This window comes from Aspergillus udagawae (genome assembly GCF_001078395.1).
Source record: "Aspergillus udagawae IFM 46973 DNA, scaffold_1, whole genome shotgun sequence".
Classification (NCBI taxonomy): domain Eukaryota; kingdom Fungi; phylum Ascomycota; class Eurotiomycetes; order Eurotiales; family Aspergillaceae; genus Aspergillus; species Aspergillus udagawae.
The window spans coordinates 5351245-5369927 of NW_025091264.1; the positions used below are offsets into that span (position 1 = coordinate 5351245).

Here is an 18683-nt window from a genome sequence, read left to right on the forward strand (position 1 = left end):
TCTCCCGTTTCTTTTTAGCTCAAGCGGGGTTTGATGAAGCCCACTTTGTCCCCGTCGGCCGCCGGTCTTATACCTAAACCGGAAGGTGAGTGAGAGCTAAGGTGGAGGGATCGACATGCAGAGGCCACTTCAGGACAAACACTGACTAGACCAGGAAATGGGTCCGATAACCCTGTGGACTCTACTTTCAGACTGTAGGCGGATGGAATGGGCAGAGATCATTTATATCAAGCCGAAGATAATATTAAATACAAAGCTAGCCATGTGCTGAAAGGCAGAAACGAAAGTAGAAAAGCCAGAGAAAGATCGACCTTTCAAGGCTCTCACTCCCATGATATGCAATAATAAGGAAAATGGGTTGGCATCGTCTCTCTACAACCTGGTGCGTTGCCATCACTCTGCTGGCACTCACCGTCTGCGGCCAAGATGACAACCTCGGCCTCAAAAATGGATACATCTCCCTCTCCACGGCCAATTGGGACCTGAAGCTTGTGAAAGATGCTCAGGTTCTCGCATCTCTTACGCCCAAGGGGAACTCTTTTGATTTCCTCCCTTTTGATTATCTCCCCAACCGCACCGAGAATGGCCAATATCATAACGGGGATATCACCTTCCGCTACCGCGCCACAGGGGAGACCAAATGGGTTGCAGGTGACTCTGCGAAGTCTCGCAAGCCCGTGACCGTCGTCCAAGCCAAGGATGCGCTGGCGGCCGCCGACCTGACCCCGACTCTGCCTCCTGGATCGCCACTCCGCATCATCCGCAAATGGGTCGATGTCAACGGCGACCTGGGCCTGTCCTTCACACTCACCAATACCGCCACGCATGGCATCGAAGTCGGCAGTCTGGGCTTCCCGACCGAGTTCAACAGTATCTTCACCAACCGCAGCCCGGTGGAGATGTCGGCCAAGTGCTCGCTGACAGACCCCTACATTGGGATGGACGCTGGCTATCTGCAGGTCACACCAACGTCTGGTACGGGCGAAGCTTTAATTGTGACGCCCTTGGGCAACACAAGCACTCCGTTTGAAGCGTGGCGCGATCTGGATGAGCCCTATTTCGACTCCACCGCCTACGGGAGCCAGACCTTCGAGGGATTTTATGAGTGGCAGGCACACTCCAAGGCCTACGCTGACAATGAATGGGCCAAGGTAAAACCGTGGAACCCCGCCACCTCACTCGTCCTAAACGCCGGACAGTCTACAACTGTTGGGCTGCGCTTCTCCGTGGTGAAGGACGGCATTCGCGGTATCCAGAAGGCGGTCCGAGCCACCAACACCCCCCTGACAATTGGGACGGGATACGTGGTGCCCCGAGACCTTACCATTCAGCTGCGCATTCTCGCCCCGGCCGACGTCTCCTCGGTGGTTAGCGAGGGGAATGCATTGGCCATCGCCCGGAAGGACAACACCCTTTCGCTGACTCCCACCGGCTCCGCCTGGGGCCGCACGCGGCTCACCATCACCTACGCCGATGGCAAGACTCAAACGGTCCACTACTTCATTACAGAGTCAGCCCCAGACGCCGTCGCCCGTCTGGGCCAATTTTCTACCTCAACAATGTGGTTCACTGACAAGTCGGATCCATTTGGCCGCGCGCCTTCCATCATGTCATACGATGCCTCCACCGGCCGGCCTGTCCTCCAGGATCCCCGGGTCTGGATTGCAGGACTGAGCGACGAAGGCGGAGTTATCTACATGGCGACGGCGATGAAACAGAGTGCCCACCCGGATCCCAACGAGATCGCCAAGCTGGAGGAGTTCGTGTCCAAGGTGCTCTTCCCTACTATCCAGAGCAGCGGCAACTTGGTCCGCAAAAGCATATTCTTTTACGAGCCATCCGCCGTGCCAGGGTATTCGTACAGCAAGTCCATCGACTGGGGCAACTGGTGGTCGTGGAACAAGGCTGATTCCTACTCCACCCAACGCTCATATGATTATATCCACGTCGTCGCCTCGTACTGGGCCCTGTATCGCGCCGGTCGTGATCAGCCGGGGTTGCTGAAACAAAATACCTGGCAGTGGTATCTCAGCCGCGCCTACAATACCACCATTGCTTGCTTTGCAACCGACTCCGCCGGCAGGGAGCTCGTGCAATATTCGCGAGTTGGCCAGATGGGCGAGACGGTGGTTGGTGAACTTCTCCGGGATCTGCGCCGTGAAGGGTGGTCCAAGGAGGCGGATGCAGTCGAGGCGTCCATGAAACGTCGTGCAGAGCTGTGGAACTCGCAGCCCGATCCGTTTGGCAGTGAGATGGCGTGGGATTCGACGGGGCAGGAGGGTGTGTACTACTGGACCAAGTAAGCCACTTCTGCTCTCTCTTGAAAGAACCACAAGCTCATGATATGGACTTGCGAACAGCTATTTCAAACTCACCAACACCGCGACCAAGACCATTAACAGCATTCTGGGTTATATGCCTACTGTGTCTCACTGGGGCTGGAATGGCAATGCCCGGCGCTATTGGGATTTTATGTATGCAATTCTCTGCCCAATCTTCACCAACATCAAGATTTAACATAATTTCCATTTAGCTACGGGGGCAAGCTACAGCGAATCGAGCGCATGATCCACCACTATGGCTCCAGCCTCAATGCCATACCCCTTCTCGCACAGTTCCGCCAGCAGCCCAAGGACACATATCTTCTGCGCGTCGGCTACGGCGGCGTCGCTGGTCCCCTGACCAACATTCGCCAGGACGGGTCCATGTACAACGCCTTCCACTCCTTTCCTGACACTCTCGCGGGTGATGACTACTCAGGCGACTACGGGCCGAATTTCTTAGGTGTCATGCTCGCGTCCGCCACCTATGTCGTCGAGGACCCGGATCTTGGACTAGTTGCATACGGCGGCAACCTCGCAGTAAACGGACAGGTGGTGACAGTACAGCCTCGCGATGCCGTTCGCCAGCGGGTGTACATAGCCTCCATGGGGGTCTACATCCTCGCCAGTTCGGGCTGGATTGACCAGTTTTCTTTCGTTAGGACGAACGCCAAGCAAGTGACGGTGCGGCTTGTCCCCGGGCCGTCCAAGGCTACATCAGCAATTGTCTGGGTTGAGAGTCCTGGCACAAACACTCAGTACAAAGTCACCTCACAGGCGAAGTCAATGCGCGGAGGATGGCAAGTGCAGCTGGCCAATGGCGGGGTGGAAGTGACCATAGCCTCTGTGTAGTATGTAGCTATTTGCCATTCTAATCATCGCCATGTCGATCTACATATGTATATGTCTTAAGCTTACTGTGCTCATACACAAGAGAACTCAAGAGAGGTGCACTGTTGGCTTTTGGAGGCCATGGTCTCGATCCTAACTTGTGTCTCATACAGCGTCCGTGCAAAATCTAGACGCGGGACACTCTCATACTCGGGTTTGCTGGGCGGGTTTCTGATGCAGATTTCTCAGCTAGGACTTGCACACAATACCACGCTTGATTGGAGACGACATGAAAACTATTAAATAGAAATGGAATTATTCCCTTTGAAGTAAATGACGTTTCCACGCTCTACAACAGCGGCGCTGGAGAACAGGGCTCAAACACTACTCTAGACAATGAGCTGGAATACAGCCTAAGTCAGGCGTTTCCCCCGCTACTAATGATAAGGATGGCTATGAGGACCTCAAAGCCGTCATGATGACTATGACCGACTGGCCTTTGAGACAGACTATGCCTCGGACTATCTGTCCAGTTGGTCATCGTGGGCCGGCTGGACCGCATTACGACTACCGTGGCAATGGCCACCACAATGGGCACTTGAACGTTGTGCATCTACAGAGAGGCGGAATGTACCGATGGCTAACACGCGGTGGAGGGCCATAACCTGGACTCAATGAGCGGCCAGTGGCTGATGGTCACTGGTTTCAGCATAAGGAACACGAGCACGCTGACCCAGCCCTGTTGTGGCAGCTGATAGGTACTAATGCTAACAGCATGGCATACAGCAAGAGCAGCAACAACAGTGGGTATGAGGATGCGTATCTAGCTTATGAGAGATGGCATAACTGCAGCGAAGACAGTGAAGATACACAGACTTAGATAACTTTGCAGTACCATCTTTAACCAATGTATGTTTACATGTATTTTAAGGGTCCTTGCTGTCTTCATTACTGGCAGCATTCGGCTCCATTTTACTAACTCATGGAAGCAAACATTTCCATTAAGTGGACGAATAACTGATTATCGACACATATATTTGAACGAGAGACACAAGTAAGCGCTTCAGCAAGATCATTGTTGTTTATATTGCCATTAAGAAAAGGACCCAGATGTGTTTGAGCTACTTCTGTCCAATCAAGAGGCAAGGCTGAGTACGCATTTCAACTACATAGAGTATTGCACTTCTCCCCTCCTTCGCTGGATGGAAAGGGGGCATATGAGGTGTACACGCATGGCCCCACGTGGGTCAATGCTAAGGTGGGTTGGCAGGGAATGCAAGATAGTTCCATGCGATCATCAACCTATTAGAGCCCGCAAATTCAAGGGGCCTCACAATAGATTCCCAGTTCAGAGACACCTTTTCCATCAGCCCCGCCGATCACATTAATTAAAGTTCAATATAGGGCCCCTAAAAATACATAGGTTGTAATAGCCTATTGCGGATCTGCACATAATTGCAAGCTTATCAGACCTGTTGGTAACATTCAACGAGCTAGGATGCGAAAGAATTGGACATTCTACGATGTGGATACATAATGTGAAATGCTGCACTGGAAGACCGTTGCTAATGTATTTCCTGCAGAAATGGGTCATTTGCTGGCTAGCCTACGGACGAGTTTTGGTACTCTTAAGGGTCCAAGTGTTCAGAGTATATATAATCCATGACTCCCGCGGCCACCTCTTCTGGGCAAAAAGTATTATTTTCATTTTCGGTCTCGTTTCCCCTCCATAACAAGCCAACCGCTCATTCTCTTACAGCACGAATTCATCTTTCTCACCAGGAACATGAAACTCTTTGTTTTCCTCTTAGCTGCGGTCATTGGTATGCCCGTCTATGGCCAGGACAGCTCTGGCAATGGTAGGAATGAGGGCACGGGTGGGTCGGCGTGCAATAGCGGAGCATTGTATAGCCAACCTCTGTGTTGTAATACCGATGTACTTGGTGCGGCAAGCTTGGACTGCAAGCCTCGTAAGTCCCACTATGAGACGGCATCTTTACCATAACGACACTATGGCTAAACTTCGGTGTACATAGCGAGTCGATCTCCTAATTCCGGAACCTTCAAGTCTATCTGTTCCGCTGACGGTAGGGAGAGCATGTGCTGCTCAATCACAGAGGTAAGTCTTGTCTTTTTGATAGCATCATAACCTATTTTCATTGTTGACTCCTTGTGCACCGCAGGCTGGCCTGGCTCTTTTATGTCAACCTGCTGTTTGATGCGCTTGCTTGTTTGGAAGCTTTCGTCGCCCACAACCGTAATAGGCTACGGCATATACGGTAAGGATCATAGGAAGGAGGCGATATTGGCTGGGCTTTGAAGCTAAAAATTGGTCGTTTAATTTTAGGTGACTTCGCAAAAAGGAGCATTGCCAGGTACTATTACTAAGATTTCAGTTATGGCTGTGTGTCGAGAATGGCCCCTGGCACTCTTCTCTCACGCCAATGCACGTTGAGGAAGAACTCAGATTTCCGACAGGGCTTTCTTTAATTTTCATTGTGGTTACGTCTATTGAACAGTATCGTTCAGAGCTTAGCAACAAATTACCCACTCCCGGTCAACCCGGCGAGGAGGGAGGCACATAAACCAACTTAAACTTCGCATTAGCACAAATATTGCGAGTTGTGTTCCTATAGTTCAGGGTCTATAGATTTAGATGTGTAGCCGATATAATAAGGGCCCTTGTGTCATCTCAAACAAGCGTTCGCAATCCTTGGATCACTCACATTAGCTTAGTAGGAGAACCATGTTTCAACAGCGTGCTGGCAAGTGAATGAAACTCGCAAAAGGTGACACAAGCCATGGAAATAGAGATGCATCTTTGGCTAGCTCTCTACAGAATAAGCATAGCCTTCTGTGTTATGAGTGGCGGGTGCAGTACGAACGCTGCGTCGTATAGTCCCTCCCCATCCATCTTCCTCAACGATGAACCCAGTACCGCAAGCTGACCTCTACTAAGAGCTATACCATTGCTCCGGGAATCTGAGTAGGAAGATGATAAGCTCTATGATGAGGATCCACCTAGCTATATCCACTACCTCATAAAATGGCGGGTCACTGTCAACAACAAGGCATGGTGAAGGACAGAGAAGAAGACCTAGTCTTAGCCCAAGCACCTACTGGCAGCGATTCTTGGAAAAGAAGTGTCTGACTGTCCTTAGACAGAAAGTCTCTCGCAACAAAAGGGTCAGGGCTGATGACACTGCTATTATTGTGTCAGTCAATGACTGTTCTCAGCGTGATCTGACCATGCATTTCAACAAGACTGACATTGTTTGGATTGATGGCGGCAATTCTACTCGCTCCTTCCTGATGGGGACAGATCTCAGTCTATCAAAGATCCAAGCCATCTCTTCTACTTTTTTGAGGTTGTCCGTCCAGTTTTGTGGGCTGGGATTCGATCCGGGAAACAGTCAACGCCGACAGAATAAGCTTACAAGGATTCCGTATGCAGTGGTGGGCGACACCATCCTGCTTCCAGCCGCAGATGCGGGAGCAAGGAGAATCAAATGCCTCGTCCAAAGGTCATCGGTGTTGATGATCGTTCGGAGCGTAAAATGCATTCGAAAGCCCACAGCATCTTCCTTAACCTCCCCAAAAGTCCAAATTACCCCGCTGACCCCACGTTGGTCCAAGTGTACACGACTCGCCGGGCTTTTATTGACGGGAACAGAAAAGGCGAGCGCCTGTACAGGAATGATCCCAGCCCAGTGATGCCAGAGCTAAGCGATGGGGAGGCCTATGATGATGGAGGCGACGCTGGGAACAGTAAGTACGCTAGAGATCTTCAGTAAATGGACTTCATCGCAAACGTTGTGCTGCCGAATGTGCAGCCAATATCCAGCGTTGATCGAAGGAGGTTGGTTTATGCTGAGGTCATCGGTCCCACTTGTTCAGCGTTCTCAGCCAGTTGGCACTAAACCTTGTGGAGGTGTTGAGCTGAAGAATTAAGACTGGCGGTTCAATTCCGTGCCAGTTTCCGCAAAATCCGCCACTAGACCCTAGATAAGCTGTCATTAGCATATCTGGGTGGGGGTTGTCGAACCCTACAGTATCTAAACTTTCAATAGTCGTCAGATTTTAAATTGAAGGCGTACCATCGACCATACTAACTACCATTCTTATAGACAATTCATATTTCATATTTTTATATGAAAAATATGGCAAGTACAGCTACTCTAATCCATATCTAAAGTATCAATTCAATATCTGTTGTGTGGAATAGCTGTCTATTTGAAAGTCCTTTGTACTTTCCATTTTAAACCCTGTAGCTGTAAAAGGTGGACGCACATTTATATACATCCCCACATCTGACAGAGAAGATGGTCCCCTTATGTTAGCCACCACTAAGTATTTTGAACCAATAAGTCATTTAGATAGACTAAATATGACGCTATCTAGTGATATCAAAAGTACTAGAGTCATCTTGAAGTTAGTGATTAATATGCAAGAAATCATTAAACTGAATTAACTGTGACTGACAGATTTCACTAAATCTAAATCAGTATAGGGAATGGGGAAACTGAAACTAGTGCGATTCCCTAGACTAGGCCACTAAGGACCGAACCCAATTCATAGTGGGCTTGGTGAGGGCCGGCTCCGAGAGCTTTATTGGTTCAGTTATTCAATTATAGTCAAAATATCCAGTGACATTGCGACCAAATATGGGAAGAACTGGGAACCTTTCGCGCCCCAGTTGAGAAAGCCTCTGATGAGCACAAGTCAGAGGGGAATCAAACGGCCGCATCTGAAGCGAACCCGGAAGGATCTGTCCTGGGCGTGAAGAAGCGGCTCGGCCTCGTATTCTTCAGGAATTCGATTTTCACCTTGCCGTTGCGACCCTGTGAGACTGTGTCTCGGAGTATTCCTCATCATATTGGTAAGTCTTGCTTGCGTAGAGCAACATCTCCGGTTAAGTAACTCATGGTGACTTGGTAACTTATTTCCAGGACGACGTGATCATCTGTCGCCCCAGCTTCTCTTCGGCAAGCTCATTGCTCGGCACTCTGTACTATAGATCTACAGCATATCTGTGTTTCTCATCTTGGTCGGATTTGCCACCTGCGCGGCTCTGCATGAAACTCTGCCGCACTCACCATTGGACGTTCGATTGCTGGTCTGGGTGCGCGGGCCTCGTGGTCGCTGCCACAAAGCGCCCTACATCAATGCGATATCAGCCGCCCGTAGACCGGCGACAATATTTGGCCCCTTGATCAGAGGTGTGCTCGCCGAGAAATCTCCTTCTGTCCATACCTATGTATTTCAGCTGTCACGCACAGTTGAATCAAATACTTCAGAAAGACACGTCATCAGCCGGATGCTAAAGGGGCGCTGAGGTGAGATCCAGACCCCCAACCTACAACACACTAATGTACAGCTATCAGCCTATCACATCCTGCCCCAAACTGTTGGGTGTGGGCTAGCGGCTGAATCACTAGGTATGCTGCTCAAGTTCAGTTCGAGCCAGTTACTTATACAAGGAACAGCATGCTCCCCCTACAACTGATTTGCCCAAATCCTCATACATAAATTCGAGCGAGCAGCTTGCGTAGCGGTGGGGGAACCAATCATGAAAAGACATGCACGTCTCCAGACTCTGCGGGGACCTCAAGCAAAGTCTCGCAGCTCATTTATTCAATCCATAATTATATAATACGTAGACATTCCCGTAGCAGCGTGACTGCAACGGACCTCACGCATGTCCGATCGCTCGTTCTGGTTCTCTCAATGTTGTGAACTGGCATTGATGTCAATTAATAAAGACCAGTGGCTTCCAACGGGTGAGCTGACTGCGTGACCATGCTTTTGAAGAAGCAAATCTGAAGTTACCATTGGTCCGGCGGAAAACTGGCTTGTCAGTATAGCCAATGCACCATGACCGCGCCACATTGGGCTGAGCGTCAACTGGGCGCGATTCCATGCAATTATGAATCATACTCCCTATCAAGAGGCCCAAGCAATAGCGCCTTGGTAAGCCGCAAAAATATGGGTACACACTGGCCATGGATGCCAAGCTCTTGCTCGAAGTGGTACGTTTGTACTTTTGGTTGGATTATAGATCCTGATTAGACTCGAGTAATTTCGCCGGTGGATACAGCGGTACTCTTCGATCAGTTGAGGCGTACAGAGAAGGTAGCGACATGGCATGATCCACATCTCATTGCTTGTTAGTGCGGTTACTCCGTAGCAACATCTCTTAATTAGCCGATATTAAGAGAGGAGCAAAAAGGGGTTCCAACGCGGGCGTTTTTAGTTTTAAGATTTGCCCCTCCTTGCCATCCACGAGGCACCAGCTTACATTCCAGTCAGATAACCCCACTCATTATTAAGTACTCCGTAAAGCATGCGTCAAAGCAGAAGACACAAGCTGACCATGATCTTAAGGTGCATGGATGGATAATGGTAGATAGATGGCGATTCGACACTGATAGCCTTTCACTTACGGGCTTCACACTAGAGGGAAGGACCAGTTTCTCGAACAGGCTATATTGTCAATAATGTGTGTTCTCGAACTAGAAAAGGTTATGCATGCACCTGCCTACCACAATGTAACATAGGGCAGGGATTATCCCCCTCATTCATTGGTATGTTTTCTCTTTATCCGAAAATAAGCAATTGCTTCAAAAGTACCAGTCTCTGCCGTAATTTCCCCATCACAATGACCTGGGAGACAATTGCACTATTCACTCACGACTAAATAATTAGTCGTTTGCTTCAAAATGGAATGTGTGCGTGCATCCATAGCCTTAGTCACATAGACATAAGTCTATTCTCTTGATCTATGTCCAGCCATACAGCTTCCGACCTAAGCGACTGGGTTCTCACTATGTGAAACATGCAACACATTTAACTACTGCTATGCTTATTGAACCCTGATGCATTAATTACTTAATGATGAATGTTGGGCTTTTTTTTGGCAACACACGCCAACCTTGTCCGGGGCCCCGAGCTGTAAGCACATTTCTGCAGATTAGATTAATTATACAATACGTATTCAACTGGAGATTACATGATATGGTCTCCTGCTAGATAAGGGCACTCTTGAATCCATTAGTTTACTCATGATTAATTTTACCAAATTCGTCTGTGGCTCTTGACATGGAGCTGTCTAGCTAATTTAGCGCTTACTTAATTCTTACACAATGGCATCCTTTGAATGGTCTCCTGTCAAAGGATTGCGTTGTTAGTGTTAATATGTCAGATTGATTATAGCATGCGGAGTTCTCCTAGCTGATAATAAGTTTGACAGTTGGGCGCCGTAACTGCTATAAGTACTGATCATCAGTGAACAGAGTTACGCCAAGGAGGAATCAACTCTATTCAGCAGAAATCCATCCTGTTTTCTGCCATCCGACTTTGCTGGTTGTGGTATCCGGTACCAATGGCAAGCTTTAGCATTGTTGATGCCGTTGAGGATAGCAAGAAGTCTCATGTTGAAGAGTTAAGCATATCCAACCACGCTTCAAAACGGTTGGCTTGCATGTGCGTCCTTGTGGTTTCTCCCTTTCTGACTTTTGTCCTGTTGCTAACTTGGGGAAACGCTATAGGACATGTCGTGAGCGAAAGATCCGCTGCGATAGAAAACACCCAACATGTGGGAGATGCGCAAAAATGGGGACTACGTGTCGCTACCTGAGTCGTTCCAAGCCAACGCCTTCAAAGTTGGATCTATCACGATATTTAGTGACAATAAACGACCGCCTGAGTGAGCCACGAGCTTGAATTTTGCCGAGTTACAGGATGCACCACGGATTCTGGCTAATCCAGACTTCTCTACAGAGCAGGCAGAGGCCCAACTGGCATTCCATTCATCAATACAGAACCCTACGCAAACCCCTATAGAGTCAGATGCTGCAGCTTCTGGACCGGTTACATCGAATACATCACCTTCACATCTGAACTCGGCGCTTTTGCCGACACTAGAGCTGCCCGATCTTGATGGGCAGACCATGAATGACTGGTAAGTATCGACATGTCTGCGTTCCACTGCTCAGTCTGCTGAGCTATCAGGCCCGACCTAGCAAATAACGACCCGTACAATTTTGACTTCGGCGCTCCTGTCTCTACGATGCCGTTTGAACCTCTGATAGCGCCATTTATGCCCGGTTCCAACGGATTCGTTGAGTTGGACCCTATGCTTTTGGAGATGCTTCCTACTGCAACAAACCATAATGTGCCGGAGTTGTCTCCAGGGCTCCTGCAAGGATTGTAAGCTACACACGCTCATCCGGATTCAAACTCACCTGACGAGTACAGACACGACAGGTACTTTGATCTGTTCCATTCCATTATGCCGTTGATCTGTCGATCTCGCTTTGAGGCTGAGATATCCGAGATGTCACCGTCAATCGAGGTTCAAAGCCTCTCATTCGCCATTGCAGTACTGGGATCTTTCTCAGTGCCCGAGCTCCGCTGTCACGTCGACAGATGCTACGAGCAATGCCGGACCCTCCTGGACCTGTGTGAAAGACAGGACACGGGTGAATCCCTGGCGAGCATCAATACTCTTCAAGCACTCGCCTTGTTGACACTCTACGAATTCAAGCAGCCAAACTTTGCTCGGGCCTGGATGACGCTCGGGCGGGCTATCAGGCTCGCTAAGATGATAGGCCTTGACCAGGTCGACAGTCCCCCGAATGCGGCTATGACTGCACCATGGGACCAGCGGCCGCGACTTCCACCGGCCTCTTGCGCTGTCATTGCGGAAGAGCGGCGTCGAACCTTCTGGGTCCTCTATGTATTCGATTCCTTATCAACCACCCACCTGCACGCACAGTCGGCCTTGGAAATGCCGGTACGTCAGCCGCGTTCTTGCTGTAGGTTTCACACTAATGAAATAGCCAGGCGTTTATCCGTCTCCCATCTCCAAGCGAATCTCTCGACGAATTGACGAATTCTACCAGGGCCATGCCATCAATGCAGCAGATCGAAGCTGGGATCTCTGCTGAGGTGTCCGTGTCATCCTTTGCTGGCACACTCATCATGGTATCCCTGTACCGACGATGTATCGACCACACCATGTCACAGGTGAATCATCCCCATGACTTCTGGGAGACGCATTACTCGATTGACAAAGCCATCAATTACTACCGAGGGAATTTACTTTCCCACCACGTCAACGACGACTTTTCTGACGACCCACGATCTCTGTCGCTGCGCATGAACCTTGCGGCGGTCGAAATCACTCTGCACGAGACGGCCCTGGTCAAGGTTCAGAAAGACAAGCTGCCTGCTGTCCTCGCGACCGAGGCAATCACAAGATGCGTAACCGCAGCCACCGACATCGCTATGACGGTCCAGCTAAGCCAACGGCTAACAGGCAAAAAGCTGGAAATATTTAAACACCATGACCGCTTCCTTGTGTGGCCAATGTCTATGGCCATCCAGACCTGTTCGCGGATGCTGGACATGAGGGGAAATGTCGACGTGGATTCCTGCATTGACAACCTACGTGTGCTCGCCGCCGCCATGAAGGAGCTTGTCTGTCCGAAACACATCCATCCTGGACTTTTGGAAAAGATAGATGCCTGGGTGGCCGCGGCTGAAGGAGGCGCTGATACCGAATAGGCTACCTCTAAGGGTTTGCCTGTATTGTAAGGAAATGGGAGACTCTTTTATAGAAGTAGATAGATGACGGTATGATCTCTCGATAAACAGGATTTTTCCATTTTCCGTTTTTGCTCGTTATCACATGATAAAGTTTCTATAAACAGGCAAGTATTTAGATATCCTTAACTGTCTACGAGGGTTATAAATGTGGAGAATGCAGCTTTCAGGGACTTGCTAGAAAGAGGAGAGTATATGTATGTCATCTAATGTACATTCAACATGGCATATTAATATCTATATCGCCTGCGTGGCCTGCTTTTGACTCGAAGCCAATGATTTTAGTCGTCCCTGCGAGTGCTTCGATTCCCCAGTTCTACTCCCGTCTCTTGCTCGATGGCTTCACGTCTCTTCTTTTCGCCATACTTCTCGTCCAGTCCAAACTCCGTCACTAATTCCTTCCGCAGCTCTACTTGCGGAATGCATACGGCAAGGGGAAACGCCGCGAGGGAAAACGCCAGCAAGACCTGCCAAACCAGCTTCAAACATGACTGATAGACGTCCAAGATTTCACGCTGCAGGGCGGGATTATCGTCAAAAGCTTCAATAAAGAGCTTGGTGGCATGCTCATACGCCCCGCCACGAGCCAGGAGAGCGCGGGTGGCCTCGTCGCTGATGTGGGACAGCTGACTGTCGAACTTGGAGTTGAACACGGCGGCGGGGATGGCGGCGCCCCAGATGGCACCAAAACTCCGCACGAATGCCCAGCTTGCGGTGGCGATAGCGACGTCCTTCTCCGGCAGCGGAGCCTGTACTGCCGGCAGCGTGGAGGTGAGGGACAGCCCGCCGCCGATTCCGGTGATGATTTGGAAGATAACCCATGTCGCCGTACTCGACTTGTCGGTGAGGAGTGTGAGGAGACCCACTCCAATGGAAATCAGGCTGTAGCCGAGGACGATGGTGAGCTTGTACCGGCCGGTGATGGCGACCATGAGGCCACCCACGATGCCGGCTGGCATGAGAGGAATCACGATGGCGAGGATATCCACCCCGGACCTCATGGGACTGGCCCGCAGCATCACCTGGAAGTAGATCGGTAGGAAGAAGGAGAGCCAGGACATGATGATCCCATGGAGGAAAGTGAGGATGTAGGCCACCAGAGAAGTGGTGTTGCTGTACACGCGGTGCGGCATCGTCGGCTCGCGGGCCACATATTCCTGATGGAGGCCGAACACAACGAGGCCGAGAGCGCCGACGAGGAGAGGGACGAGGGTGTGCCACGAGCTCCATGTATACGTTGTTCCTCCCCAGGTGAGGGCGATCAGGATGGCCACGATCGCCGCAGAGAGGATCATATTCCCGGAGAAATCCACCCGAGCGAGTCGATCCTTGAGAGTGCCTTCTCGGTTCCATTTGACCCTCAGAAACAGGGTCACCAGGACCAGCGCAATCCCCGCCACAGGGAGGTTGATGTAGAAAACCCATCGCCATGTCGTTTTGGTGACGATGGCGCCTCCCAGAACAGGCCCGATAAATGTGCCCAGGGCAAAGGTGCCCATAATGATACTCATGAACTTCTGTCGCTCCCGAAGCGCTACCAAATCGGCCGCGATGATATCCACCATCACGAAGATGCCTCCGCCTCCAAGTCCTTGCACAATCCTTGCGGCGATCAGCATTTCCGTAGTGCTCGCTCCGCCACAGAGGCCACTTCCCAGTGCAAACAGGATGACGGAGATGATCATAGGGTATCGCCGACCGAAAATATCGGACGCTTGGCCAGCGATAGGCTGGACCGCAGCCACGGCCAGAAAATACCCGTTGATTGTCCATATATAAAGCGAGCCCGAGTGCAGCTGGTCCACGATGGTCGGGAGAGCAGTAGCAAGAACGGAGGTGTCCAGGGCTGCAAGAAGAATGGCAAAGCAGAGACCTGGGAAAACAGCCCAGAAACGCCAGCCGCGGTGCTGCCGCTGCGGAGGAGGATCGAGGGGATTCACAAGGGGCTCATCGTGCTTTTTGGAAATAGCTTGCGGTATACGCTCTTCAGGACCGCTCTCGGCCATGATGCTGGTTGAGACGGCCATGACGGGTGTAGGCAGAGGATTGTAGGGTACCGCCAGTGAAAAACATTCGAGAGCTGATGATTGGAGTCAGGAGAACGAAACAGCTCTGTAATACAGAATCGCAGCTTGTGACTATTCTACTCCTTCGTAATCCCGCACTGGACCTGGACATAGGACTGGATGGGAAGAAAGACTACAATAAGCATGGAAAAGTCGGGGCATGCCGGAGACAAACAAATCAAGAGTCTCACCTGAGATCACCCGGTGAGTGTGACAGACTGGATAAATCCATTATTGCTGCCCAATGAGGCCCCTGGGCTGGTTTCTTTGTCTGCAAGGACGGACATTGCCGGGCCGCGCACGCTGAAAAAGTACGGCGCAGCGAGTCATCCCAACAGCAGACATCAATTTACCATAATCATAACAACTCATCATAATTGGACCGAAATGCAGGGATGTAGTATGTTTCGGTAATGAAAATATATGCCAATTTGATGAAATACCCACGGCCATCAAGACTTGCTTATCCTCCTGACTCGCATCCCTCGGCTCGTCTCAGGATTAAACGCAGAGAAATAATCATCATAAACTAGGTCTTCGGGCTTTGTTCCGTCCAACTCCAAATCACCGTATTTGCGAAACAGCATGGCCGTGGTGACATATAATTCACAATATGCCAACCTGTTACCTCTGTCAGTTCCGTATCTTCCGGGCATAGCAGTGTATTACTCACGGCATGCCAATGCACTGTCTACTGTCTTTTCCAAAGCTGACCAGATATCGACTGAGCTTGCGTCCTTTTACAGGATCCAACCATCTCTCTGGGTTGAAGCATTCGGGGTCAGGAAATATGCCTGGGTTGCGATGCATGATCCAGGAGGACATCCCTACAACCGACTACAAGACGGGCAGTAACGGAAAATCAGCGACATATCCAAGGTCTAAAGAAACGTCAAAACTTACACCAGCCGGTAGAAAGTGTCCGTTGAACTCAGCTCCAGGGTCAGGAACCACACGGGGAAGACGACCGATAACGCCGTAACTCAGCCGCAAGCCCTCCCTGATGACTCCTGTCTGCGCAGCATCAATCAATGGTCAGAGGAAAGAAGCCAGGGCTCAACATACTAGGTAAGGCAGTTTCTCCAAGGCCAAAAAGTTCATAGGTTTCTCTGGATCCGCAAACTCATGCTGGATCTCTTCCCGCAGCCGACGATAGATATCCGGGTTGCGAAGAACATGAAACGCGATCATTGTGAGGGCATTGCCTGTTGCGAGAGCAGCAGCAACCATGATACTCAGGCCCTCATCGGTCAGCTCATCAACCGTGCGGGTAGGAGCCTGTCCGATATTATCGCTGGGAGCAAGGAGTTCATGGAATATTGATCGCCGGGTAAGATTGGTGAGCTCGCCTGCATCAACCTGTCTCTTGACCTTGACCACATTTGCCTTGGTCTCCTATATTTTTTGGCATGAGTGTATTGATCTGAGGAAAGCGTCATAAAAAAGGAAAGACACATACATCGACCAACTTGTTATACTTTCGAATAATAGTATTACGGTCCGAAAGCCACCGCGGCAATCTGAGCATGATAGCCTCCAGTCGCTTACTCTGCATGAACACCCAAAGCCCTTTCAGGACCCCCCGCACCATGTTAGCGAAATCGTGTCCAAAACTTGGATGGTTTTCGAGGAGATTGTAGCAATCATGGAACACATAATCGCTTGTCACATCCACACTGAGTGCACTGAACAGACAATGCAGTTCCACCGACCCACAGCCGGCTTTCAAGCCTTCTGCAAGCCGCTGGACAAGCTTCGCAGCCTTGTCCTGGATCAGTGGCTCGAGGTGCAGAACAGCCTTACGGCTGAAGAAGGGATTTAGGGCGGACCGCCGGGAAGCATGCACGGCGTTGTGGATTGTCGTAAACGTAGCCGACGGGGAGCCAAAGACGCGATAGTAAGAGGGCGATTTGTAGTATTTGGTCCCCACGTGGTAGATCTTGTCGTAGGCGTCGGGATCGCTCAAGGATACCTCGTCCGGTGTGATGCGGACAACCGGGCCTTGTTTTGTATATCAAATTAGCAAACGATTTTATTCGAAGGGAGTAATGAATACCATATTGTTTGTGAAGGCGCTCCACCTGCTGATAGAAATCGCTGCGCCCCCCGTGGTAGCCGTAAAATGTCTGATAGAGTTGCGTTGAAGCGGCCAGCTTTGGGCCAGGAACCTTTGCCAGAGGATGAAGCGTGAGACGGTAGACAACGCGGGCTAAGGCATAGAAAATGACTACAATAGCCACGGAGCCGTAGAGTGATAGCTCCATTTTGAGCATTTGCTTTGCTGTCTAGTATAACGATGCACCTGTTATTTTATTTGTATACTCCTGGTAGACAGACCGGCCAGAGCCTAAAGCTTATTGGCCATGTTCCTTTGTTCGAGGAAACAGTGATAGATACTATCCTATAAAACCCTAGCGGACTTGGGCGGGCCGAGCGGTCGTCGTGCTGTCGGGGTGCGGTTCCCTGATATCCGTCATACTTATACGGGCTTGAGGTAGTAGTTACTGGTCATTCCTGCTGACTGGGAATAGATATTACCGATAGGATTAATTGTAGTTCATGGTTGAGCAGTAGGAGTAATTTGCATTGACTACACTTGACAAATCCGGCTGGCGCATGGTATCTGTACTCACTGCTGAATGATTTGATGCAAGCACTGTTTACATACAGTATTGTTCTTTTACAATGGCAGTAGAATATTGTAAAGAGCCACAAGATGATAGCATCAAGTTTGGAACTGCATCTGTTCAACTGCGATCTGAATCGCACCAGCCACCTTTGCAACCGTGGATGTACTCCTGGGAAGCTGATGGCCGCCGTCATGCGTCACCACATGTGCCAATCTCGGCTCACACATTCCTACGAGGGCCCTGCCATGGTCGGCATACTGATCCTTCTCCCCAATGACATGAGCAGTCGGGATTTTGATCCGCCGGGTATGCGTGGTTGGATGAAACCTCAGCAGGACATCGACACTCGTCGCTTCCTTGGCGCTGGCAGCCATCGGTCGTCGGGCCTCAAACTCGTCAATCACTCCCTTCGACCGAACATCAGTCATCCAATCTATGTGATCGTCTCCGATCTCGTTTCCCTCCGCGCCCTGGTGGATGGCGGACAGCTCTCGGTGCGCGGGGTCGTACGTGAGTTTCAACTTCCCAGACCCCAAGTCGAAGGGCATCGTTGTAGATATAAAGACCCCCATCTTGAATAGTTCCTCGGTCGGGTTGGTTCTTGCGTGGTTGAGAAGAAGCGTCGAGGCCACGGCTGCTCCCTGGGAGAAACCAAGCACCCCGTCAAAGGGGCCCTCTTCTCGGACTACCTCCAGCACGAGGTCGTACGCATTTTGAACGTCGTCGGGTATTGGCTCGCCATGATAGCCAAAATAAGGTCCGGGGAAGATTGCGTCGACTCCTGAGATGTAATACGATGGTCAACATTAGATGGCTAAAGTGGAACGGATCAGAGTCACCTACCAGGCGCTGGTTCGGTCTCCATTTCGCCATCCAGGAATTCGAACTCCCAGTTTCTCGGAAGATACGCTCTGATGGGCTCTAGCTGAGCCTCGAGGATGGAAGAATTGGTGCCATGGCCATGGAGGCAGAGAAACCTCATTGTGAATTGGCTGCTGCTGTGTCAACGAGTGATATAGGGTTTGTACGAATATAGAAAGAGACAGTCAACATATATTTCACGTAAAGCCAATAAATTTGACCTCTGTATGGCAGATCCTGAGGATTCTGTGCGACCACGCACAGTCAGGCATGGTATAGGACAGTATAGTATAATGTAGCAGTAGCGTAGCCGCGCGGAGTGCGGACTGCCGCTTCCCGAGTCGGCCCCAGAAGTCCGGGGCAAAAGC

At 50.4% G+C, this 18683-nt stretch overlaps 5 protein-coding genes across 5 annotated transcripts; 2 read left to right on the forward strand and 3 right to left on the reverse strand.

The window, feature by feature from the left end:
• Positions 1-353: 353 nt before the first annotated feature.
• Positions 354-3173, forward strand: Aud_001767 (uncharacterized protein; the record flags this gene model as incomplete). Its single annotated transcript, XM_043287256.1, has 3 exons — positions 354-2299; positions 2361-2474; positions 2534-3173. The coding sequence occupies 3 exons, from the start codon at positions 354-356 to the stop codon at positions 3171-3173; spliced, it is 2700 nt and encodes an 899-aa protein (XP_043143191.1).
• Positions 3174-11105: 7932 nt separating this feature from the next.
• On the forward strand, positions 11106-12719 carry Aud_001768 (fungal specific transcription factor domain-containing protein; the record flags this gene model as incomplete). The annotated part of the gene is made up of 4 exons (XM_043287257.1): positions 11106-11112; positions 11174-11360; positions 11409-11946; positions 11997-12719. 4 exons carry the CDS (start codon positions 11106-11108, stop codon positions 12717-12719), a joined length of 1455 nt encoding a protein of 484 aa, XP_043143192.1.
• A 320-nt stretch (positions 12720-13039) lies between these two features.
• Positions 13040-14785, reverse strand: Aud_001769 (MDR family MFS transporter; the record flags this gene model as incomplete). Its single annotated transcript, XM_043287258.1, has 1 exon — positions 13040-14785. The coding sequence occupies one exon, from the start codon at positions 14783-14785 to the stop codon at positions 13040-13042; it is 1746 nt and encodes a 581-aa protein (XP_043143193.1).
• Positions 14786-15276: 491 nt separating this feature from the next.
• Positions 15277-17097, reverse strand: Aud_001770 (cytochrome P450; the record flags this gene model as incomplete). The annotated part of the gene is made up of 6 exons (XM_043287259.1): positions 15277-15445; positions 15498-15661; positions 15728-15838; positions 15890-16219; positions 16284-16825; positions 16881-17097. 6 exons carry the CDS (start codon positions 17095-17097, stop codon positions 15277-15279), a joined length of 1533 nt encoding a protein of 510 aa, XP_043143194.1.
• Positions 17098-17549: 452 nt separating this feature from the next.
• Positions 17550-18436, reverse strand: Aud_001771 (uncharacterized protein; the record flags this gene model as incomplete). The annotated part of the gene is made up of 2 exons (XM_043287260.1): positions 17550-18235; positions 18298-18436. 2 exons carry the CDS (start codon positions 18434-18436, stop codon positions 17550-17552), a joined length of 825 nt encoding a protein of 274 aa, XP_043143195.1.
• Positions 18437-18683: the final 247 nt, after the last annotated feature.